The sequence below is a fragment of the Lissotriton vulgaris genome, chromosome 1_1 (assembly GCF_964263255.1).
Source record: "Lissotriton vulgaris chromosome 1_1, aLisVul1.2, whole genome shotgun sequence".
In the NCBI taxonomy this organism is placed as follows: domain Eukaryota; kingdom Metazoa; phylum Chordata; class Amphibia; order Caudata; family Salamandridae; genus Lissotriton; species Lissotriton vulgaris.
In genome coordinates this window covers 1,981,570,442-1,981,596,189 of record NC_141685.1, presented here as the reverse complement: position 1 = coordinate 1,981,596,189, position 25,748 = coordinate 1,981,570,442, and the positions used below count along the sequence as shown (strand labels likewise).

General features: G+C 42.1%; 1 protein-coding gene across 2 annotated transcripts in view; it reads right to left on the bottom strand.

The window, feature by feature from the left end:
- CACNA2D1 (calcium voltage-gated channel auxiliary subunit alpha2delta 1) overlaps positions 1–25,748 on the bottom strand; it is a 1,701,483-nt gene that overhangs the window by 749,268 nt on the left and 926,467 nt on the right. For both annotated transcript variants that reach the window (XM_086919803.1, XM_086919796.1), the window contains exon 6: positions 4,339–4,468. In XM_086919803.1, the coding sequence (XP_086775929.1) occupies positions 4,339–4,468 (130 nt within the window). The remainder of the gene's footprint in view (positions 1–4,338; positions 4,469–25,748) is intronic.

Below are 25,748 nucleotides of genomic sequence, written 5' to 3'. Positions count from 1 at the left end.
ACAGGATTGTATGTGGTAAAACAAGCTCGCTTAACACGACCTCTTAAGTTAAGCCTTTAAGGCTGCTTAGTCCATGCTACCACTAGGATAGCTTGTCTACAAGGTTGACTTACAACCTGACATCTTTGGGGTTTGTTTGGACTGATACCAAGTGGTTCCAGAATTGGAAACACTACATATCAGGCCAACTTCTCACAAGTGTTCATCAGAACTTTGCTTTCGTACTGTGCGTAGCATTGCTGTTGTCACCTCTGAGGCTAGGGGTTGCAGAAGTAGTGACAGAGGGTCACAAGGGGCTAGCCAGAGGCCGCAGCTGAAACCCTTAGACACCCTTAAATGACATCCATGAATCCAAGATGCATGAGTAGCTGTATCTCATCAGTAGCCGGAATGAAGGCCGATTGCCAACCTCAGTGAGAGTCAGTGTGCCTCTCAGAGCTATTACTTTACTGGGTGTGGTGGTATTCTTGAGGGCCCTGTTAATGATCTGTTATTGGAGGTAGGGCATTGTTGACAAAGGGTATGTTATCATATAATTTGCAATAGTGTTGGTCAACAAATCGTTTGTTGGAACTTGGTGTCAAATCAATTCTTTCAAATGTTATGAATAATTGATTGATTGATCACTTTTCTCCACTGATGTCACAAATATTAGAACATTGGAATGTCGGAAGCTCCATTGAAAACAATGGAGTAGCTCTGGGCTTATAATGGCTAGTATAAGCCTGGAGCTCCAACATTCCAATGTTTGTTTGTTCACAGCTCTGGCTGTGAACAAAGGCTTCAGGGAGCCTGAGGGCATTCCAATCCCCTCGGGCTCCTTTAAGGCATGTTTATTTGCTAGAACATTCTACACTCTAGTGGCAGAAAGTTCTAATTGCCTTATAGCCCTTTTAGCTGGACTATACCGGCTATTAAGGTCCATCTTCCTTGTTAAAGGCCTTTGCCATCGGCTCGGGCCTTTAAAGCTGGAGAGGGCCTTTAATAGCCGGTATAGCCCGCTACGGCGGGCTATAAGCTATAGTATACCATCACTGTATTTGAAAGCATTGTACTCTTCCCTTTCTAGGAAAATCTGATGTTCAACATTTTCAGCTTAAAAGATCCCACTGTATCAAAATGTGGCAAGTAGGACATAAGGAAGCTCATGATGATAGTTATGTCAACTTTTAACACAATATGGCCTATTCATAAACTACATATTGTAGTATGCTTAGTAGTGCTACAGTAGTACTACTAATGTACTACAAAACGCTATCCACAAACCTACTTGCAGAGGTCTTGATCTCTTGTATATTTTGTGCGGAGATCTCTGTACCAACTTGGGAGATTTTCAGACTCATATTCCTGCATTTTAATGGCACATGGGAGAGGCAGAGGAGTGGCTGGAAAATGGGGAACATTTACAACTGAAATGAGCGGTTTTAGAAGGAGTAAATAGGGATTAAGGGAGGACTAGGGAGGGGTTTAGAGGAGGGGATGCACCCAATCACAAAAGAGAAAGAATATTACTATTCTAAAATTACTATCGCCAAACAAGAGGACCCAGAACAGTCATATATGCACTCTATCTCAGAGTTGGAGTAAGTCCAGCACCACTCATGGCCGAACATTAGTACTGCAATGCTCTACAAGAATGTAATATGGGTAGCGATTTAAAATTAAACTCTGTTCAAATAAATTCATGGATTTACACTTTTAATTTTTAAATATTTGAATTATCTTTTTAATTTAAAAAAGAAATGAAAAGTTATATTTAGTAAATCATTGAATTTAATAATTTTAATTCTATACATATTTTGCAGTAACTTTTAATACGTAACAAAATGCAAAATATTTACCTCAGGTGGATTTTTTAAACTATAGATTAAAAAAAGTTATTCAATTCTGTGTACTAAATGGTTAATTCAAAATGAATAGTGATGTTACATTTTTTTATTGCATTGTATTGCTTTTAAAATATATATAAGTAATGAATTAATATTGTTCCAGATATATTTTCATTATTCTTTCAATCTTTAATAGACTTCGAAACATTTGCCTATACTTCACCATAGGGAGATCTTTGCCCCAATTGTTGAGGTCTCCACCAAGTGTGCCGAGTATAAAATACTGTCATAAAGTCTCAACTGGTAGTAACTTTATAGTTGTATATGATGTTTTTACTGTCTCCTTTTATTCTTTCAGGGAGTTGAGACACATTATTCCATACTTTTAAGTAACTATAAACTCAGAAATGGTGAATAGCCAAACATAATAAAGTTACTCAAAAGTGTATGAGTGAACTTAAAGGTTTAGATTTACTAATGAATAGTTTCTTATATATCTAAAACTGTACATTGGTTGTTTTGGGAGATTTGTCAATCTTAGTTCCAGTTTCATTTTGTCATATTTTGAGGCACACATTGTGCTGTAGGTGATACCTATGTCTGGTGTAAGTAAAGCATTTTGTGTCATTGGAAATGAAGCATTTACTGTCGGATTATCATGTAATCTAACTGCCTTGCCAATATTGAGCCACATGGCCAATTGGTGCATGTGTGTGCTTTAGAGGTCTTTGGCTTTCCCTAGGGTGTGACAGATGTTATTAAATATGTAGAGCTAGGAATATAAGTTCTGTAAGGGTTCAACCAGTTAATTCAGACATTCCTATGTACGGATGTTATATTTAAGAACAGTTTGAATGCATCCCTATCGAAGTTTGGAATTTAGGACCTCATTCCGATGGTTGAGGGAACGCCACCAACAGGCTACCGGTGGCAGTCCCTCAGCCATTGTAACAGGGATCTCCTTCCACCATTTTACAATGGTTTCCGGACGAGTGGCAGTCAGAAACACCGATTGCCATTGTCCCAACAGGCAGTCTTTATCCGACTGCCTGTCAGACTTCCCTGTAGCCTCAGAATGGCGCCAGTGCCTGTCAGGCATGCCATAGGGATTACATTATCTCTTTCTGCCGGTTGTTCTGCGGCAGTCAAACCACAGCAAAATGGCAGGTGGAAACGGATTTGGGGGCTCATAGCAGCCCCCCAACCCCTTTGGGCAGGGACATAGGCCCTGGGGGACACCTACGGTGCCCCCTACACAGCTCTACACCATGTGGTAAGCACTGCATGGTGCATGCCATGTAGTTAAGGGATTTGTGTGGGGTGTCTGTTTTGTCCTGCGGTGGCTGCTGTAGAGCGCAGCACCCGCCGCAAAACAAAACATGGGCAATGTTACCACCACAGTGGAGTTCACATCATAATTTGCCCTGTGGGACCGCCATCTTGTAGGGTGGTGATCCCAAATATCATTGCATTGCAGCGGGACGAAAGTCCATCCGCCATCCGAATGACTCCTAAGTTTCTTGCACTAATTAGTCTTATTATTACTTTTTAGAATTTATGTTAATATATTTATTAGTAAGAGGAAACCTTTGCCATGATAGAATGTAGTAAAAACATAGAACTAAGGTACATTAAATTGAACGTGCAGACAAAATTTAAAGAAATCCGCAGCTGTTCATATTTATAGATTTACAAAGAAATAACATCAAACTATATTTCCTTGAATAGTCTACCTTCATTTGTAAAGTTTACCTTCACATACACTTTGAATGTACATATATGAGTACTTATTAAAGACGTTAGATAACAGTCTCTAAGTAATGTCAATTGTCAATATTTTTTTGCAACTGGAGTATTCAAAACATAAACACTTAATAAAGACTCAATTTATATTTATCAATTTTTAAGCAAAGCAATTTTGAAGTAAAATGTGTTGATCCGTGTGTGACAAATTCTTCCAGTTATACATTAAGTGTATATTGTAAGCCAAAGCAGAGTTTGGTCGTTGTATATGTTCTAACCCAATGTGAGTATGGGACTCAAGCTACGTATAAACAATGATGGCTCAACAAGTCTGCAGTATGAAAATGATTCCCATTTTAAGGTATCATGTTACTATTACAGTTGGTCATATATTATGTTTGAATTAATAAATAAATGTGTATCCTTTCGCCTTTGCTACAACATCATCATCTTAGATATTAAATGACTGACCAATTTTGCACATTGCCATGATAAGAAATATATTGTTGTCTTATCCTACAAAATATATGCAGTGGGAAGGAATATTTATTTTAAGCGATAAGAAATAATTATGACTTTTCAATTCTATACAATATGTTATGTTATTGTGATTTCTAAAGCGCATGAATACCAAACGGTGTCTTGGTGCTAGCAGTCCTGAGTAAAGTATATCACCCTATTACAGATCTAAAGATTATTGATCATAGAGCTAAGTTGAAACAGCATAACGTGCCAATGCTGGAACCCAGCATACATGGTTACTTACAGCCTTCGTAAATGTCTGTTGGAATATGCACTGCCGCATGTTGGTAAGATGTTTGTCTTCGAAAAACAGGGTCTTCCTGAAACAATGGTTTAATCCGTTGACTCCCAGAGTTACTTTCATTCTTTTCAGGCTGGGCATTAAAAATAATAGGAGAGACAATTTTAATTGAATAAGCAACATTTTCTTTTGCAGATTGAACAACGAGTCACAGTAAAGTGCAATGTTAAATCTACTAGGTAATCAGGAAAACAAGGAGTGTTTTCTACCCAAACACTGAATAATCATCCTGAAAAAATAGGGAATGACTTATGACTGTAAATTAGAAGTTCATTCAAAACTGTGTCTGTACTCACACGAGAGAATACATTTTCAGCTAATAAACGAATTGTGCATTGTTGTTATTAAAACGTTGGGTTGTGAAAGGGCAATGAAATTATAATTTGAATCTAGAGAATTGTATTTTTGAGCTATTAGTACACATTAACTAACGCATGTATCTTCAAATAATTTTAAGTCCCTGCCTTAAAACTAGGAATGTTTAACCTTGCAGTGTACTTGATTGTCTAAAATGTTATGTATTCAAACCCATAATACAAACTTTTGTTGCATTTACTCAAGACATTTTTGATCAGTGCCCCTTCTCATTCTCTCAAAAGACATGCACCTTTGGATAAGTTAAGGTGTCATATATTGGTGAACTCAGATATTTGGAGTAATAGTCGAAACATGACTTTTTCGAGACTAGGATAGAACAAAATAATAATATAAGCAGAGCAACTAATAAAGGTGAACTTGGCCCAAGCACACAACCCATATTTATTTGTTAATTGGCAAAGCTCTGAGTGAAATTCCACAAAATAAGTGGCAAGAAAGAGGTAATAACACAAGAGAAAACGACAGCAAGTCCCCAAACCCAAAGGACTGCCACCTTAGCCAACACCTCCAGCAAAACCTCCTCTGATTTACTGCAAAGTCAAGGCCCAGTTAGAGGCACTCTGGAAAGTAAACTGCAAACTGGTGAATATAGACAAGAACTAAAAGAAATGTAATATTCTAAGCAGAAACATAGCAGGATTAAAACAAAAATTAGAGTGCAGTGATTGGATCGCTTTCATTATGAAACAAATATCTTGTTTCAGTAGATGTGGACCAATGATGATACATTGATGGATAGCTTCGTAACATTTTTTGTTATGTCGAGTACAAAAAAAAGGGAGGTCTTAGTGATCTTAGTCTCAGTTTTCTTGGCTATCGGCAGAACATCTAACTGGGATGTCAGCAGAAAGGTACAACACATTGTCTTGTGTTCTGTGCTAGAGAAAAATATCATTTTATGACCAAGCTGAAGCTAGTGGTAGCAAACTATTGAGCAATTCAGAAGACCTGCACCAAGTGTGTTATTCTCATCTTTTGCTATTTAAATACACGATCCAGCCTAAGAATGGCAGAAAAAGGAATACAGGAGGCAGAAAGCAGCATGTAGGGTTTGTCTTAGGCAGACATAAAGTGGAATAAACGCTCATGGAGAGGACAGTTTACCACTTCGATAACAACCTGAACTGTCTGCTCATCCAACTGACGAATCCGGTCTGATGCTCCGTCAGAAACACGTACGGCTCAGGCAACAAAAATAGTCTAATTGCCTAACTAATAGTGAAGCATGACATTCAGTAAATGATCAGACCTCTTCTATAATCAATTACTGAGTGCCCCTCAAAAAGAGGATCCTGAAACAACTCGAAGGCCTGCGAGGTGGTGACCTGGATATTTTGAAGTCATAGTGTCATACATAAGAAAGCTTACAGAGCATTAGTTTAAGAAGAGCCACAAGCAGCTTAGTCAAGAAGGGAGAAGGCCTTCGGAAGGACTTGAAGGAAATTGAAGACATACTTTATGACAACAAAGAACCCCGCAAGTCACACAAAATTTGCATTACATAATAATGTCATAATATAATTCACTGCTTTGATAAAGAGTGCAGATAAAACATAGGACCTATCTAGAATGCAAAGGCAATCAGAGACAGCTCATCCGTTAAGGTGGAGGAGCGTCACCACACTAACCAAATTTATCCCAGATATGGAAAAATAAAATGGTAATAAACTTAATTTCTTACCATTTTATTTTTCCAAACCCCATCTTGAGTCGAACTTCGGAACGGGAGGCAGGGCTTTCTGGTTTCTTCTGCTACTTCCAGTCAGGCAGCAGCAGAAAACAGTGAAAGCCAGGGCACTTAAGTTTGAACTGGGCAGGTCTTTTTAGCCGGCCGTCTTGTGACCAAGCAGTCAGCCATGCACAATTTAAGCCTCTCTAACTCAGCTAAGTTAGAAACAGAATAGAGCTCCAGTGCCCTCTGGCGTGGAGAGAGAGGCCGCTCTCTCCAATCCTGGCTCTGCTTTCATGCTACATGAAAGCAGCACCAAGATTGGTGACTTCAGCTTTCTGGCCCCACACTGGAGCATGCCTTCCTGCCTGCCTCGATCCCAGCAAGAAAGACAGTGCGTCAGGATAAAAGGTAAGTGCATTTTTTTAAATGTATTAATAACTTTTATTGTTTTCCCTCCCACCCCACTACCCTCCTTACATGCCAGCCGCTACTGAAGGCAATGACATTAGAGATCTACTGGAGAGCAATGACTATGCCAATGGGCAGATTTTTACATTTGCTCGCCACTACGACACACTAAGAGCTGCCATAGCAAATAAACGCAGCAAGAATAATAAGGGAATACAAAAACAACCAACGGAACTTTCCTCACTATCAAGCTCGGCACCCGAGAGTGAATCGGAGAATGAGGGTGCCAGAAAAGCAGTGTGTATTAAACTAACTCTGGGGAAAGAGTTGGATATTTTAAAGCAAATCAGGAGGGACACATTAAGACCACGGCCCCAAGGCACAGCAGCAAAACAAATGCCAACGGAGGAGGGATAGGCGCCAGGCCGGCAAACAAAGGCGAGCAAAAGAAGCGAGGTGGGGCCGTGCCTGGAAAAGTCCGTGATTGCCATAACCGAAAAGGAGTCACAGCCGGGCAGTGAGTCACTATCTCAGGATTCAAAATCAATAATTAACCTGAGTACTCTGGAATTATCGACAGCGGAAAAACAGCTGCCAAGCCTGGGCCTAAGCTTTTGTCCAGAGTCAAGCTTTAACTATACAAGAACTAGGGCACACATATACCAGTTCATCTGAAAACTAAAGTTAAAGAAAATGTTTTTACAGAAATCTGCAACGGAAACCACACAGGACTCCAATTCAGGATATGAGCTATTGGGGCTACAGGTTTCAGATATTAATTCGTACCAGGATATGTGTCAACTAGCCAATGATGATGACATAGAAACACAAGAAAGGTCAACAATGAGTGGTCAAAAAAAGCCAGCTACTCCTTTCAAATTGAAATCAAAATGTATTCCCCTCGCAGCACATGATGGATTAGACACTTTTAGTGAACATGTAGGGTGCAAATTAAAACACTGGCCCATACGACTAATAAAGCGAAGAAAAATATTCAAATCAAGACAGAAAATTCAATCAACTGGTTATCAAATTGCAAAAAGAAAAACTGATAATCTGAAACTCGGACAAGGGCGGTAATATCGTCCTATGGCCCTTGGCTGATTATTTGGAGGAGGCGTATGGACAACTGAATGATATCCAATGTTACAGGAAAAGCACACCCTTGAAATATAAAGCGACACAGGATGTACTATTCAAAAGCTTGTTGGCATGGTAAGGTTTAGTGGGGATGAATATAAATTCATTAAAAAAGAACATCCCCTGGTACCCTATATTTATTTTATCCCAAAGGTTCACAAAAGTTTGACTGCCCCGCCAGGAAGACCAATTATTGCAGCTTCTGATGGACCTTTGGAAAACCTTTCCAAATATATTGACTATTGTTTACAAGCACACATGAAAAAACTAGAGTCCTACATTCAAGACACTAGTGACTTCATTAGTAAAATTAAGGAAATTGAATGGAGCCCTGGTATGCTGCTAGTGACTTTGGATGTGAGTTCCCTATATACATGTATAAAACATAGGGATGGCATGCGGGCGTGTGAATATTTTTTAAGTACAAGACCAATGGAATTTGCACACCACACAAAAATGTTATTGGAGATGTTGTTCTTCTGCTTAGAAAATAATTATTTCCTCTACAATGGTCAATGTTTCCAACAAATACAGGGTGTAGCGATGGGGGCCAGTTTCTCCCCCAGCTATGCCTGTTTATTTATGGGCTGGTGGGAGGAACTGGTCCTCAGGCGAAAATTGGAATATCAATGTACATCCAATATAGTTTTGTGGTTGCATTTTATCGACAATCTGTTTATTGTTTGGCGTGGTACAGAAGACAGTGTTCTGAAGTTCATAGATGAAATCAATTCAAATGATCTTAATTTAAGTTTTACATCTAATATCAGTAAACATTCTGTGACATTTTTAGATGTGCAGGTTCTTTTAAACAACAATATGTTAACAACTACCCTTTTTAGAAAACCCACGACAGGCAACACGCTACTCCATGTGACTAGTGCTCATCCCCCACATCTTATAAAAAGCATTCCCTGTGGGGAGATGTTTCGCATCCGTCGCATATGTAGCGATCCCGACGATTCGAAGGAAAAACAGTTGGAGAGCCTAGCTAGATTTGTAGAGAGAGGTTACAGCCAAAAAGTGATCGAAATTGCTATAAGGAAGTCGCAATTGAAGCCTAGGGAGGAACTACTTGAGTATAAATCTAAAGTGGCCAAAGGTAAAGAATCTGATCCGGTCCGACTAATATTAACATACTCTAAGGAAGAAAAGGAATTGAGGAGCATTATTAGACACAACTGGCATTTCATCCAGGATGACCCTGTGATTGCAGAGCTAATATCCTCAAACCCATCAATAGCTTTTCGAAAAGCCAGAAGTATGGGAACTATATTGCAAGGCCTGTCAGTTTGGTGTGAATACTAAAGACTATGTAACCGCATTTCCCAGGACCACAAGAGAGATAAAACAACATCTAACCTGTAAGACAGAATATTGTGTCTATGTCCTGGAATGCGAGTGCCATCTGAAATACATAGGTGGCACCATACTGCAGGTACACAAACGTATCCTGCAGCATCTGAGGGCAATCACTAACAAGGACCAGAATTACCCTGTTGCTAGACATTTTGAGGCTGTTCACAACAGTGACCCCAAATGTCTCAAATATTATGCAATTGAAGCAATCCCTCTAACAAAAAGAGGAGGAGATAGAGAAGCCTGCCTCAGACGAACTGAAACTAGATACATCTTAGAGTTCGATTCGAAATGGCTAGGGGGGTTAAACGCAACGGAGGACCTTCATATGTTCCTATGATTGTCCTATAGCCCCAGTTCAGCACCATGTTCACATATTTATTAAACAACAAGAGGAGAGAAATTATGTGAGATTAGCCTGGTAACCATTGGCTGTAGCCCCTGAAAATCTATTTTTATATTTACCCTTTCCATTCTGTGTGAGGTCTTGTTTATACATAAATAAATCTGAAAATATAGACTATTTAGTCCACAGAATTGGCAAACCTACAAGGGACATGTTTATATATGATTGTTTTTAAGACATCTAGGGTAGTTTTTATCTACATGTCTTTTAATCAATTGTTTTATGTTTGTCACCATGAATGCACTATTTATTTAGGTGTAGGTTTTTTCTAATGGTACTATTGTGATGGTTTACCCAAACTCCTATATATATGAAACTTCATGAACTTGAACACACCAAATCTCTTACCCCGATCTCTGTATTTTTATCTCTGGACTTATGAAATCAATTATTTATGAATACTGTTGGCATTTGTCACTTTAAATGTTAAAATATAAGCACTAGTCACTTTAGGTTTACAGTACTGTAGCACAATAGCACTTTGGATATGTATAAAGATTTTTTGACTGAAAATCTGATTGAGCTATACAACTGTGTAAATGCAAGCAATGTATAGAATTGCAAAGTGAATAAGGTGACCACAAACTAATGGGAATAACCCCAATGTTAGACAAAGGACTCAGAGTGAATATCTCTTCTTTTAAAATTAGCACGTAGTTGTATATAATTTGTAAGGCACATTCGTTTTTTCTTAAATCTTTTTCTTCTCGTTTAGGTGAGCACGTAGAAGCAAGAGTATATGTATGGTATTGCAGGAGTACGTCTAGAATAGTAACGGGAATTTGTTTGTATTTATGCAGACAAAATAAGAAAGGACGTTCCAATGCATGTCTTTTTCTCTCCCCAAAAAATGAAATTCCACAAGATGGAATGCTTACAGTAATATGCATTTATGCTGGTATATTATTTTATCATGTGGCGCATGTATTTATTTTCAATGTCGCAAAAAAAAATGTCATACATGTATTTAAACATGAAAGTATTTTTTCTACGTTCACTGCAATATGTGAGGCACTTGCACTTTAAAAACTGGGCTTGTCAGAATGCACAGTCATGTGATCAAGGCCGCCTGGACGGCCGAAACGAGTCGTGACTTGTGAACAGCAATAAAATAACGCTGACACTAAAGATGGTCCATGCTTCGTGATTCCGCTTGTCAAAGGCGGTGTGTTTCTGCGAGGTTTTGCGGATATATATATATATATATATATATATATATATATATATATATATATATATTACCTACTGGCGGTCGCCAGTCGGTATATATAGTTAGGACCTAGTTATCATAGGGAATTCCAAACATTCTATTGAGAAATAACTTTAGCGCCGATTGAGGGATCTGCCTGTAATTTTCTTTAAATTTGCCTCGCTGCGCTCCGCTCCTTCCCTGAAAGTTTTGGGGGGATTCGTCAAGCAGGGGCCGAGAAAAAAGGGGGTTCCCAAAACGTGTTTTCCCATGTTAATTTCCATAGGGACATTCTGACAAGGCTACAGCTCGAACGGCTGAACGGAATTATACCAGATTTGGCAAAATGGTAGGGACTGGTATGCAGCAGTGCCTTTTGCTTGTTTGGTGTAAATCCCTCCAGTAGTTCTTGAGAAAATTGAATTTGAAATTTTTCAAAAGGCATTTTCTATGGGACCTTTAGACACGGCTACAGCCCGAACGGCTGAACGGAATTACACCAAACTTGGCAAAATGGTAGGGACAGGTATGCAGTAGTGCCTTTTTTATATTTGGTGAATATCCCTCCAGTAGTTGTTGAGAAAATTGAATTTGATCAAATTATATATCTATATGCGCTCACCGTACGCGCACCGTACGCGTACGGTACGCGTACTGTACGCGTACGTGCACTTACCCTTACGTGCGCAAGCGAGTTTCTGATTGGCTGGCAGTCAACTGTCAACATTCCAAACTGTCCAAACCAGGAAGTGTTGGCCACCATCTTGTTTTTCAGGAGAACTGAGGCACAAGAGAGCCCAAAACAAGAGTGGAAAACACGAAAAGGGTGTGTTGTGATACAGGGCTTAGCCAGGGGCTAGAGGGGTATGCATGTTCTCCATGCAGGCTGCAATGCAGCCTGCATAGAGAAGGGCAAAGTGCAAATGACTGGTTTGGGCGGCTTGAGAGGGCCGACCAAACAATCTTTGCACACTCGGGAGTTGGTAAACCACTCCTCCCCTGACCTGCTCAGAGAGCAGAGTAGCCTAGCCCACCCGCCCACAAAGCAGACATAAAATGGTAATGACTAATAGTTATTACCATTTTATGATTTAACTTCTCACACTCTGAGAAAGCAGTGGGGAGTCGCTCCTCTGCCATAGCGGAGGAGCTTTAAAATTGAGCTGAGAGATACAGAAGCTGTGTGCAATCCAACCGGGGTTTAGAGCAGGCCTGAGGACCATCAGGAGGCTATAACGTTCTCATTGAGCTGCATAAAATACACTCAAGTCAAGAAAGCTAATCAGTGTATGGGATATGCTGATCCTAAGGCTGTTTTTCTCCATTGACAGGGACCACCTATTAAATACACAGAAGGAACAAGGAATGCAAAACAATTGCTCTGGGCTCTGGTGCAGCTGCACCAGCACAACTCAGCAGCGGTCAGATATGGAAAAGTAGGGGAATGCACCAATGGGCTTTGCAATGAACACCTGAGTCCACTGGAGATTTGTATTAGTTCCACTTTCATTTAAATTTTATATAAATGACCTAAGTCACACCTATAAGACTTGAAATTAGATATGCCAAAATGAATGATAGAAAAATTGTGATTCTGTTATTTACTGATGATGCTGTGTTTCTAAACTCAACGAAAATTCCAATGAAACATGCATTAAAGAATTTAGAATATAATGCCAAAGAAAGAAACTCTTGATAATTGCAAGTAAAACAAAGGGCCTGATCACGGCAGTGGTGACATTCCAACCACCCTATTGAGGTAATATAAATTTTATGGTCATGTTGTGTTCCCTAGCGAGTACCCCACCGACTCCATGTACGAGTTAAAAGTGCATGTAACTTCCCTCCTGTACCAGCTATGAAGACGCAAATACATTTGCGTCCAACGTTAACTTGTCCTCTTTCAGACCCACCATGAATGGGTTTGATGGTCCGTTCCTAAGTATGCTATGCCAACGTCTTTTTGAAGTGTACTCCTACGTTTTTCAGCCTGGCTGAAAGTAGGCCCTGAATCTCTGCCACCGAGCCTCTTTTTCTGGCTTCTGACTGCGAGGGCCTCTGCCCAAGCAGCCCCCGTACCCGTGAACTCTGACTTACTTCTAGCGCGGCCCTCCGTGCTCAGCTCAGCCTGCTGCCTGCCAAGATTGACTATAACCTTCGAGTTATCTGTTTTCCTCCCCGAAGATACATTCCAGCTTGCTAGCTTCAGTAAACATCCTTCCTCAGCTACAGGGCTAAAGGGCCAACCTGTCTTTATGCAAGTAATTCATAGCCTCTGTTGCCATGCTTCCATGGAAGGCCCCATGCCCCACGCTTCTCCTCAGACATTCAGGCGCTTATACACGCACTCACAGCAAGTATAGAATAGCTTCTGCTCTAGAGACCTTCCTGCCCAGATAGCTTAGTTCCTAAACATCAGATATCAGATATGATAGAAGCACAAGTTGATCTGACATGCCAGACTTCTGTCTCTTTCCGTCAGTGTAAATGTCAAGTCCCCTGCACCCCGTCTATCACACGTCATGCAGCTGCGTGCGCATCCAAGCTTCCGATTTCTGCTGACATTGCAACATTCTGTTAGCACCACCCCTTGGTGCCACCCACTTGCGTCACCTATCAGTGACGTTTCTAGCACACACGCCTAGTTACGCCTAGTTTACGCCTCTTGATGATGTACTAGCACCACGTGTATACTGTTATCTTGTCTTCTCTCAGCTGTTACGCCTCTTACATTGAACATTATGATGTAAATCAAGTATATAAGCTATGTATTGTCAATAAACGATAGCGCGCTCATCTATCCCTTCTGACACCCTGTGTGGTGGTCAGAACATGATATCCTGATTCCTTTATGAGGAATAAAACCTTTAGAAACTCTTACACCACGGACTCTGTTTTCCTTCATTCCGATTGAGTTATTATTGATTAAGTACTTACCTGCATAGAAATTAAGAGAGTAAATTAATTATTTACATAATTTTGGCGCCCGAACAGGGACCCCTCCCCCACCTCACGCGCCGGAAGGTGCGTTGCAATCCGTGTCCCCTGCCATCAGTTAGACGGACAACACGTGTACTGGCAGGATTTCCTGCATCCCCCTCTGACACACGGAGGTGACGAAGACTGCGATCAGTGCCCAGACGAGGCGGTGAGGAGTGCGGAGGATCCCGACCAGAGCCCAGCCGAAGGAAGCAAGGTCCGAGGTGTGAAGAGGCCCACCAGTTTTCCGAAGTTTTCCGAAGTTTTCCGAAGCTTTCCGAAGTTTTCCGAAGTTCCGAGTCGAGTCCAGTCGAGTTTTCCGAGGCCTTCTGTTTTCCGTGCTTCCCGGTGAGTACCATTGCTGGGTCGTATCTAGACGGGTTTGGGTACGCAAGTCCGGTCTGCACTGTTTTTAGGCAGTGTATCTGTACTGTTTAGCAGTATATAAAGTATTCCGAATTTCTGCACTGTTACAGCAGTGTATCTGTATCGTTGAGCGGTACATTCAGAGTAAGGGGAAATTAGCTATGTCTTTAAATGTTTCATGTAATTAATGTCGTGGTATGAATGTGATTGTTTTTGTGCATTATTGTGTTTTTGTATAAATAGTTACAGTTGACATTAAGTATCAAGGATCAAGCATTCCAGTATCAAGTAGGCACAATGCCGTTTTTCAACAAATTAAAGCAGATAGGAACTAGGAAAGGGATGTTAGAGGAAGAGATTCCGATCCCCCCTAGGGACACTCCAGGTAATTTCATGTACAATAAACATGGCATAGACGCCATCCTGTATCTAGAGTTATGGACCGATTATACCAAGCACTTAGAGGAAAGATACCGATGGCCAGTTAACGGAACATGGGATGCCGAGTGCATCATAAAAGTAGAAGAAATATTACGGAAAAAGAAAGCTAGACAATCTCAGAAAGACGCCATAGAATTTTGGCGTAAGGAATCACGTAAGCGTGCTGATAGAACACTCCGTAGAGAAGACAGGCTTAAAGAATCAGAAAAGGCCCAAGAAAATGAATTAGTTACTGAGGGAATTCGAGTAAAAGTAGAACAAATAGACCGTATCCTAAATAGCAAAGTGAACAACATGTATCTTTTGGCCGATGGTACCCCTGACGCCATTTCAGAAATACCGAAAAATTTGCCGTCACCATTAGTTCCAACTAAAGTAATGCATAAGACTACTAAAGACATATTCCTAAATTCATATCTCGAAGATGTAGCGCCAGCTTACACCAATCTGCCTGTTCGTGCCCTGCCTACTGACAGGGCCGGGGGTGGTACTGCCCCCCAAGATCACTCTCAGCCGACACCGAAAAAGACTAGTTCCGTTCCGCCAGCTCCGCCACTTCCCTCACCCAAAACTGATCTGCCGAAACCACTTCAATCAGATCCTACTAAAAGACAAATTCAGATACTGACTACACACAGAGATAATGCCCAAGTTTCCGCTTCAGGAGGTGCGACCGCGGGTCTCCAGACCCCGCCACCGACTCACAGATTAAATCTCAGAGGTATACAGAGTCCTCTTACGCACAGATCCCCCCGTTCTTCTAATTCATCCCGTCTTGATGCACTAAAAGAAAATATGTCAGTTTGTAGATATGATCCAGAACCTGGACAGGACGACTTAATGATATTAGCGTCTTTACGGTTAAGATCTGCTACTGATAGTTTGTTATGTTATGCAGGAATGAAGGAGCACCTAGATAGAATATATGAGTTCGTTCAAACGGGAAAGGACCCCGACAGTATTAAGGATGCCCTGGAGAAACAGAAAGTTACCATGCAAGCACTGATACTACGATTTTTCATAAATTGTCTAATAAGAGAACGAGACAGGCCCGGAACAGAGCAGAGTGAATTAGATGCATTGAACAAGTGGGGTCAAAATATAGCCGATGGAAAACATGACAGACAAAATTGCATAGAGGCCATGTATAAAAAGATTAAGAAAGCAGTGATAGCAGTACACGAGAAAGAGAAAGAAAGGGCTCCCTCCGAGGAGGAAGAAGAATCTGAAGAACCAGAACCAACTACAAGCACTATAGCATATGTAGGTAGGGGAAACTACCTTAGGAAAGGTGTCCGTCCGGAAAGCAAGAGAGTTTTCTTCTCTGCCTTAACGAATCCGAATTCTGCTGAACATCAGTTCCAGGAAACTGATAAACGGCTTCGAGATCGAGTTGGGTACCATGTACTCAATTCTATGAATGAACAAGAATTAGCCCGATCAGCGGTATCATGGGCCGAAAATGCAGACATATATAATGATGACACCGTAGCACAGACATTTCTGAACCTCTCCCCCGACGAACAGAAATTAACAGGTATATATATGATTCAGCACCTTCTCATTAAGTACAGAAAACATTATTCCGATCCAGGTCCCTTACATGAGACACTAGAAGCACTACTGATGGATAGATGGAGAGGCCTAAGCACTAAATTAGTTCAAATAATTCTAGAACAACGACGCAGATATGACACCTTTGTAAGTCCTGAATATGTTACCGCCCCACCTCCAGAAAGGAAAATGTACCATATGCAGTGCGGGGGTGGTATTGAAAGTCAGAACCCCTTGCGAGAAGTGCACCCTGTTATGGGTGAGGATAAAATTTTGAAACGCGTGTATGTACACACGCCTCTAACTAAATTAGAACTGTTAGAAATGAAGAAATTAGTACCGTGCCATGATAAAGACCCTGCAGGTTTTCATAGAGAGCTCAAAGACATGTTACTGATGGGGGACTACACATATGATGATATCATGAAAATGTTGAAAGTATTATTGCCTACGGGTATATTCGAGAAATTAAAGGAAAAGGACTGGGAGGTGGGAGACGCAAAGATTGCCTGGGCAGAAATAGAGGATGAAGAAAAGAAACGGGTTCCAGGGTTAGGCCTTGGGGACAAAACTAAAGCATTACCAGGTTTAATAGTACAGGTCCTGCCCAGATTATTGACAACTAGAAAGGAGGATTGGGATGCAATCTCGTCCTGTAAACAGAAACATGATGAAGATACTAGCGACTTTTATTCAAGATTCGAGAAATGTTTTATTATCAATAGTGGCCTCCAGCCAAGTAGCGAGTCGTACCCACATCTTTTTGTATCAAAGTTAGTCGAGAATTCCCTACCGTTAGTTAAAAATAGAGTGTATAAAGTCGAGAGTACATGGCAAGCAAATACGCCATCCCAGATGTTACAAATGTTACAATATCACCAGAATAGAATTAGGGAAGAACAAGATCAGGAACAGAAGCGTATGAAAGACACGAAAATGAAAATGTTAGTAGCCCAGACGGTCCCATCCGACAATCACAGGAAGGGTACGACCCAGACAAGTCACGCTGCAGCTCCTGTTAAAGGGACATGTAATTATTGCAAGCAGCCAGGTCACTACGTACACGAATGTGCAGTTCTGAAACATAACATAGCGACAGGTAAAACTAAAGAGAGACCGCATCCGCCTAGACAAGATCATAACCAGCATCAGTCTACACAGAATGCACAGCCCATGCATGCATCTGCACAGACAACACAGACCGTAGCAGTACCACAGCCACAGCCCATTGCTGCAACTCAACAAGTCTCACAACAGATGTACCAGTATGCCCAGTCTGCTTACCCCGAATATTCCAGATATACATGAAACAGCCTAGAGAGGGAAGGTGGCTTGCCTCTTATCGAGATTCCTGTAGATCAAGAAGGTCCTTATGTGCACAGTCAAGTATTGGGGAAAGATAGAAAGTTTTTAATTGACACAGGGGCAAGTCGCACTACAATAAGTCATGACGAAGTTCCAGGGGCACCCCTCTCAGGCTCACAAAATGTTTCCCTTGGTTTTTCAGGACAACCTATTGTAAATGAAGTATCAGAACCAGTTCCCCTGGCTGTGGGTCCATTATCACGCGTTACAGACCTGTTACTAACAAAATCATGTCCGGAAAATCTGTTAGGAATTAAAACACTGAAAGCTCTAGGAGCTATAATATGCTGTTCCCCGGAGGGGGTTAGACTCTTTCTGCGGGATTTCAAGGGCCATTACGTCCTTCGTGAGTTTGACGTCAGATTGAAAAATGTACCTGATTACTTGTGGGCAAAAGGCCCAACTGATGTAGGATGTATGCACATTACACCATACCGCGTTACCCTCAAGGCAGGTGTTGTATTACCCAGAATCAGACAATATAAGTTACCACCCGATGCTGTAGCGGCTTTACTGAAAATCATTGAAGAGCTCATTGCCCAAGGAGTGGTCGTCGAGACCGACTCCAATATCTGTAATTCACCCATCATTCCGATTCTTAAACGTACTGATCCCAATGCACCGCCAGTATATCGGCTGGTGATTGATCTTCGAGAATTGAATAAATGCATTATCCCACAGTATCCTGTGGTCCCCGATATATCATCTCTCTTGACTGCTATTGATTCAGAAGCAACGTTCTTTACTGTAATTGATCTCAAGAACGCCTTCTTCAGCGTGCCTATTGATCCAGAGAGCCAATATCTCTTCGGATTCTGTTTAAATGGACGCAGTTTCAAATTTTCGCGCGCACCTCAAGGATTCACAGAAAGCCCCAGCATCTATAGTCAAGCACTGAAAAGACAGCTAGATTGTATTCAAATGCCAGTTAACACCGCTTTACTACAATACGTCGATGATCTGCTGATCACCGCACGAAGTGAGCCCGAATGTGAAAAAGCATCACTGACAGTTTTACATTTCCTGGCTGACAAGGGACACAAGGTGTCTCCTTCGAAGCTACAATTCTGTGCTCAGCAAGTTGTGTACTTGGGTCACTTACTGTCCAAAGTGGGGAGACAGCTCACTCCCGATCGCATTCAGTTAATTGTGAACATGCCGCAACCCAAGACACAAAAGGAAGTGCGGGCCTTCATAGGCCTCACCTCGTACTGCAGACAATGGATTCCCCAGTATGCATTTCTAGCTAAACCACTCATCCAGTTAACGACACAGGAGGCAGCGACTTCGACTGTCCTCCCTTGGACTCAGGAACACACACAAGCTTTTGAAGAATTAAAGAAAGTTTTATGCCAAGCACCAGTTTTAGCGACACCATGTTACAGCAAACCGTTTACACTTTTTGTTACAGAACGTGATGGCACAGCGTTGTCTGTCCTCACTCAAGACCAAGCAGGTTCACATAAGCCTTGTGCTTATTTTTCTAGTACATTGGATTCAGTAGCTCAAGCACTCCCTGCGTGCTTAAAGTCAGTAGCAGCAACAGCGTTAGCAATAAGACAAAGTGATTCAATTGTTTTAGGTCATCAGTTAACAGTTCAAGTACCACATTCTGTAGAGGTTTTGTTAAACAGAACCCAGACTCAACACTTAACTATAGCACGACTGACAGGTTATGAATTAACACTATTCCAGCCACACATAGAAATCAGACGTTGCAGCATCCTGAACCCAGCAACACTGTTACCTACAGTTATGACAGATCCAGCTCCGCATGATTGTATAGAAATAATTAATGCAGTAACTAAGCCTAGACGAGACTTAACAGATGTCCCATTGACAAATCCAGACCTGACACTTTATGTGGATGGTTCATGCATGAGAACAAGTACAGGAGAATTAGTGGCCGCGTACGCCGTGACCACTGAAACTGAAATTAAAGAAACACATCGTATTGACACACTGTCTGCTCAAGCAGCAGAGCTCATCGCTCTGACCCGAGCTTGTATTCTAGCCAAGAACAGAAATGTTAACATATACACAGATTCCCGCTATGCCTTCGGAGTTGTACACGACTTCGGAGTCCTCTGGCAAGAACGAGGTTTTCTGACTTCTCATGGGGCCAAGATACAACATGGCCCCCTCATTCAAGCACTGTTAGAAGCAATACATTTGCCCTCGGGCATATCAGTCATGAAGTGTAAGGCACATACTAAAGTCACAGATTCTGTTTCCCAGGGTAACGACCTGGCAGACCAGACAGCAAAACATACAGCATTGACTCACACCCAGACTACTGATGTGACAAAGACAATAGTTCAGACCCAGTGTATGGCAGTTAGAGATCCCGCCCTAGATGTAATTGATATCCAGACACATGCTACCCCAGAGGAGATAAAGAAATGGACTGAACTAGGAGGGATTCAGACAGATCAAGGTTGGGTAACGAAGGGAAAATCCATATGGTTTCTCCCCGACTCAATGGTTCAAGTCATGATAAATACAGCACATAGTCCTGCCCATCTTGGAGAGAAAGCCATGTTAGACAGTTTACAGAATCTCTGGTACAACAAACACTTACGAGCAGCAGCAAAACAGAAAGTGCGTACTTGCATGATCTGTTGTCAGTTCAATCCAGGTAAAAGTGTCCCTGTTGAGCAAGGTGGATTCCATCCTCCCGATCACCCTTTTGAAGTCCTCCAGATGGATTATATCCAGATGAATAGCTGTAGAGGATTTAAGTATGTCCTTGTAATTGTTTGTGCTCTGTCCCGCTGGACCGAAGCATACCCAGTCCCAGACTACACTGCTCCGACCACTGCCAGACAGTTGGTTCGTGAATTCTTCCCACGGTACGGTTTGCCCCGTGTCGTGTACTCAGATAACGGACAGCCGTTCTCGTCCGAGTTGATGAGACAAGTTTCCCTCTTGCTAGGATATCAGTGGAGGTTCCACTGTGTCCGACATCCCGAAGCAGCTGGCCTTGTAGAAAGGCATAATCAGACACTAAAGATCCGTCTTGCCAAGATCTGTCAGGAAAAAGGGGTCGACTGGATAGTCGCCCTGCCCGTGGCACTATTCTACATGAGAATGGTCGCCCACTCGAGATCAGGGCTATCCCCGTACGAAGTGGTCTTTGGAAGACCGCCGAATATGTGGGGGACGCCCGTTCCGAAAAAGATCACTGATATTGATTGTAACATGTTGACAGATTACCTTGCCTCCTTGATGTCTGCACTCCAATCATGTCGTTCACAGGTTGCCGCAGCCTTCCCTGACAACACCGATGTAAAGGCGAATGAGGTCCGCCCAGGTGACCTGGTAGTCGTCCGGAATTTCGACCGGAAAAGTCCGCTGGAGCCCCGCTGGAAGTCTCCAAAGACCGTTCTGCTTACCACCAGGACCGCCGTGAAAATCGAGGGGAGAAAGGGGTGGGTCCACACGAGTCACATCAAGCTATGCAATGAACTAAAAAACGGACTGAAACAGGACTCTGACTCGTCCACCCCCACCAAAGACTGTGTTGAAGCACAAGACGTTACTGTGCCTAAAAGAGAAAAGACTCCTCAAGAACTTTACCGAATGAAGCTTCGATCTAGCAAGTCAGACAGTTTAATTGTTTAAGTCCTCCCCTAGGTGAATCGGTTAAATAGTTTCTGACATGTATCCCCTAGATCGAGTTAGAGAGAGAGAGGAAAAGAGAAGAACATATTGCAAATCACTTCGTAGTCACTGCATAGTGACACTAATAATCATGTTTATTCTGAGTATTCTAATTATTATTGCCAGCATTCTGCTTCCTATGTACTGGCCTATTTTCAGGCGTGAACAATCTGCTTACAATGTCTCTGCTGAACACTCTTTTAGTGAACTTCCTGCACATGAACTCTCTTACAGACTTGCGCTGCGCAACAATACATTCATTAGTATGTTACACCATTCCCATCAGACAAGTAATGCTACAGACTGTTGGATATGTGGTCGACTCCCTCCCTACCAGAATTACAAGGGAGCTCTGCCTCTCTTTCCGTACCCATTCACTCACAATGGCTCCTGTGGAGCATGGTTTAAAATAATTAATTCTTTAGATCCTGATATTGCTGTTTTCGATGGGGGCTGGGTTTGGGGAAACTTGAACTTAGTCCTGCTCAACGTCTGTTATCCTGATAAAGAAGGACTTCCCACTCGAATAGGAACTGATCTAGAAAATGAAGTATATGGATTAGGTAATTACACGATTAGCCTTATGATCCTCACTGTTGAATCTGAAACTGCTCCAGTTTTGCCCCATATGTTAGTATTACCAGTCACAGGTGAATTATGTGTTAGCAAGAAAGGTTCAGTACACGTAGGTCATAGTAAATGCACTACTGTGGTCGAGTTCAGTGACCATGGTAAATCGTCTTTTTAAGCTACCAGTCATTCCTACTTTGTTTGTGGTCATACCGCATACATACGTTTGCCCCCAGATTGGGATGGTACCTGTTACATTGCATTCCTTCTGCCACCTGTTTTCCTAGCTCCTCCTGATTACCATAGAAATACGAATCTAGCACCGAATAGACCCAAAAGAGATATTCCCCTTGTCGACTACACAGAAACGGCATGGGAACAGTACACTGATTTCAATAAAGGATTCTTTTTCTTCCTAGGACCTGTCCAAAACAGTAAATTAATACGCAGATTAACGAGAACTCTTGAAGCAGTAGTGAACGAAACTGCCTCCGCTCTAGGTAACTTAACAGAGGAGCAGTCTGCTATACGGACTGTTGTCCTTCAAAATCGTCTTGTGATTGACGTCATCTTGGCAGATAGAGGTGGAGCTTGTAAGGTCATCGGGTCAAGCTGCTGTGTTTTCATTCCACAAAACGCACCATCTGTCTATCAAGCTATCACCCGTTTACATAAAATTGCAAATCAGATACATCAGAATCCAGGCACCTGGACTTGGTCCGGTTGGTTCTGGACTACGTTAACAGCTTGGGGATGGAAGATCTTATCCTTCCTAGGCATTGGCCTTGTTATAGTATTCAGTTGTTGCCTATGCCTGCAGTGTGGGCCAGCGATATGTGGACTGTGTGCCACATCCTGCATTGAGCATTCCAGTTGCCTCTCAAACAGTCAAAGAAAGAAAGACGAACATATAATGTTACAAGAACAAACTGATCGATTTATGAGGATCGATATATCATGAAGGGTCCGTAGGGAACAAGGAGGGAATGAGGTAATATAAATTTTATGGTCATGTTGTGTTCCCTAGCGAGTACCCCACCGACTCCATGTACGAGTTAAAAGTGCATGTAACTTCCCTCCTGTACCAGCTATGAAGACGCAAATACATTTGCGTCCAACGTTAACTTGTCCTCTTTCAGACCCACCATGAATGGGTTTGATGGTCCGTTCCTAAGTATGCTATGCCAACGTCTTTTTGAAGTGTACTCCTACGTTTTTCAGCCTGGCTGAAAGTAGGCCCTGAATCTCTGCCACCGAGCCTCTTTTTCTGGCTTCTGACTGCGAGGGCCTCTGCCCAAGCAGCCCCCGTACCCGTGAACTCTGACTTACTTCTAGCGCGGCCCTCCGTGCTCAGCTCAGCCTGCTGCCTGCCAAGATTGACTATAACCTTCGAGTTATCTGTTTTCCTCCCCGAAGATACATTCCAGCTTGCTAGCTTCAGTAAACATCCTTCCTCAGCTACAGGGCTAAAGGGCCAACCTGTCTTTATGCAAGTAATTCATAGCCTCTGTTGCCATGCTTCCATGGAAGGCCCCATGCCCCACGCTTCTCCTCAGACATTCAGGCGCTTATACACGCACTCACAGCAAGTATAGAATAGCTTCTGCTCTAGAGACCTTCCTGCCCAGATAGCTTAGTTCCTAAACATCAGATATCAGATATGATAGAAGCACAAGTTGATCTGACATGCCAGACTTCTGTCTCTTTCCGTCAGTGTAAATGTCAAGTCCCCTGCACCCCGTCTATCACACGTCATGCAGCTGCGTGCGCATCCAAGCTTCCGATTTCTGCTGACATTGCAACATTCTGTTAGCACCACCCCTTGGTGCCACCCACTTGCGTCACCTATCAGTGACGTTTCTAGCACACACGCCTAGTTACGCCTAGTTTACGCCTCTTGATGATGTACTAGCACCACGTGTATACTGTTATCTTGTCTTCTCTCAGCTGTTACGCCTCTTACATTGAACATTATGATGTAAATCAAGTATATAAGCTATGTATTGTCAATAAACGATAGCGCGCTCATCTATCCCTTCTGACACCCTGTGTGGTGGTCAGAACATGATATCCTGATTCCTTTATGAGGAATAAAACCTTTAGAAACTCTTACACCACGGACTCTGTTTTCCTTCATTCCGATTGAGTTATTATTGATTAAGTACTTACCTGCATAGAAATTAAGAGAGTAAATTAATTATTTACATCACTATTACAACTAGGGTGGTAGGACCGTAATTGCACCACCGCAACCGCTAGAGATCTGAAATCACTGGTGGTGGTGCAGCAGTTGTGAGGCAGCAATATGCTTGGGGGGACCTCTTTGGTCCTGCCAAGCAGTTTACGAGTTTCATCTCTGCCATTGTTTTCAGGGCGGTTCCTCCTCTACGAAAGCCACTGCAGAGAGGAAACACAGGGATTGTACTGAGCCCCCTATAGCCTCTGGGCCATTGGTTGCATGCAGGGGACTACATTTTTTGCCCCCCTGTGTGCATGCACCCCAGTACCTGCAAAACATGGACTGCAGTAGTCCATGCCATGCAAGTACGTTCCCATTGTGGTGCATATTTTATAGGCAACGCCGTGGGAATGCCAAGGAACTGCCTGCCAGTGACTGAAAAAGGAATCATCTGGTGGGCAGTGTGCACACATATTTGGCAGTATGGCGGCAGGAGGTCCTGCTCCTGCACTGCCAAACTTGTAATCAGGCCCTAAGTATGACCCAGAATATTCCTGTGCAATAATCATCCACTGTGAATGTGACTACACTTGAAAAAGTTACAGTCTTCGACCATCACAGTATAAGTTTTGACAACAAGTTATGATGAACACAAAGCAAAAGGACAAGATAGTAAAAGCTATGGAACAAAATGTGGAAGATGGTGCAAACATAACTGATTAAAAGACATCCTAGATATATGTCAGATAAAGGCGATGGAGGCCGGGTCAAGACATGTCTGATGTACAGAAGACAGAAACCGGTTTCCGAGAAAGTTTCTGCTTTTGGGCTCTGGCACCAGATTAAAGCCCTGAAATTGTGAACTTGGGATAAACCGGATAGAAGATGTTCTTCAGCTACATTCTATTCTGCTGTGGATTAGGATTCTTGTAAATCCATATGCCAAGGTTTACCTAAGGTCTTTGCATTGCATTACAAGTATTCAAGTGCATATGAATAGTCACAATATAAAGCATGAAGAAAAAACTTTAAAACGTGATTTGCGGAAGTGAGTTGGAGAACCCAAGTAAATGGATTACAGCAAGCATTACAGTAAACAAGATGAGTTACTGGCATATGAAAGCAAATATCATCACTAGTACCACCAGAGAAGGCTCCCTGTTGAAAGAGTACTCTCCACTGAAAACCGGCAATGGCTTAGAATCTTACTTAGAAATCATAAAGACAAAGGCTTGTCACGCTATGCAATTAAATTCAGGCTTCTATAGAAGAGATCAATCGGTTAATCATCTGCAAACTGGGAGGGCTAGAAGCAATAAGTCGCTTTCTACTTTGTTTGTAACAAAAAAAGCTCTCACCTGTAGCTAGCTAATATTTCAACAACTTGGGACTATCGGCCAGATTCATGAAAGACCCGTTTTGCGAGTCTGAAATAGCGATTCATAAGGAATCGCTATTACAGACTCGCACAGCGGGATTCATGTAGGAATCGCAAAATTAAATGCGATTCCAACAGATTCCGTATTTGTGATTAGCAAATTGCTAATTGCAAATAAGGAATAACTCCCCATTCATTCCTATGGGCCAAAAGGCCCATAGGAATGAATGGGGAGTATTCCTTATTTGCGATTAGCAATTTGCTAATCGCAAATAAGATAGCGATTTGAAGGGTGCCAGGGGTGTC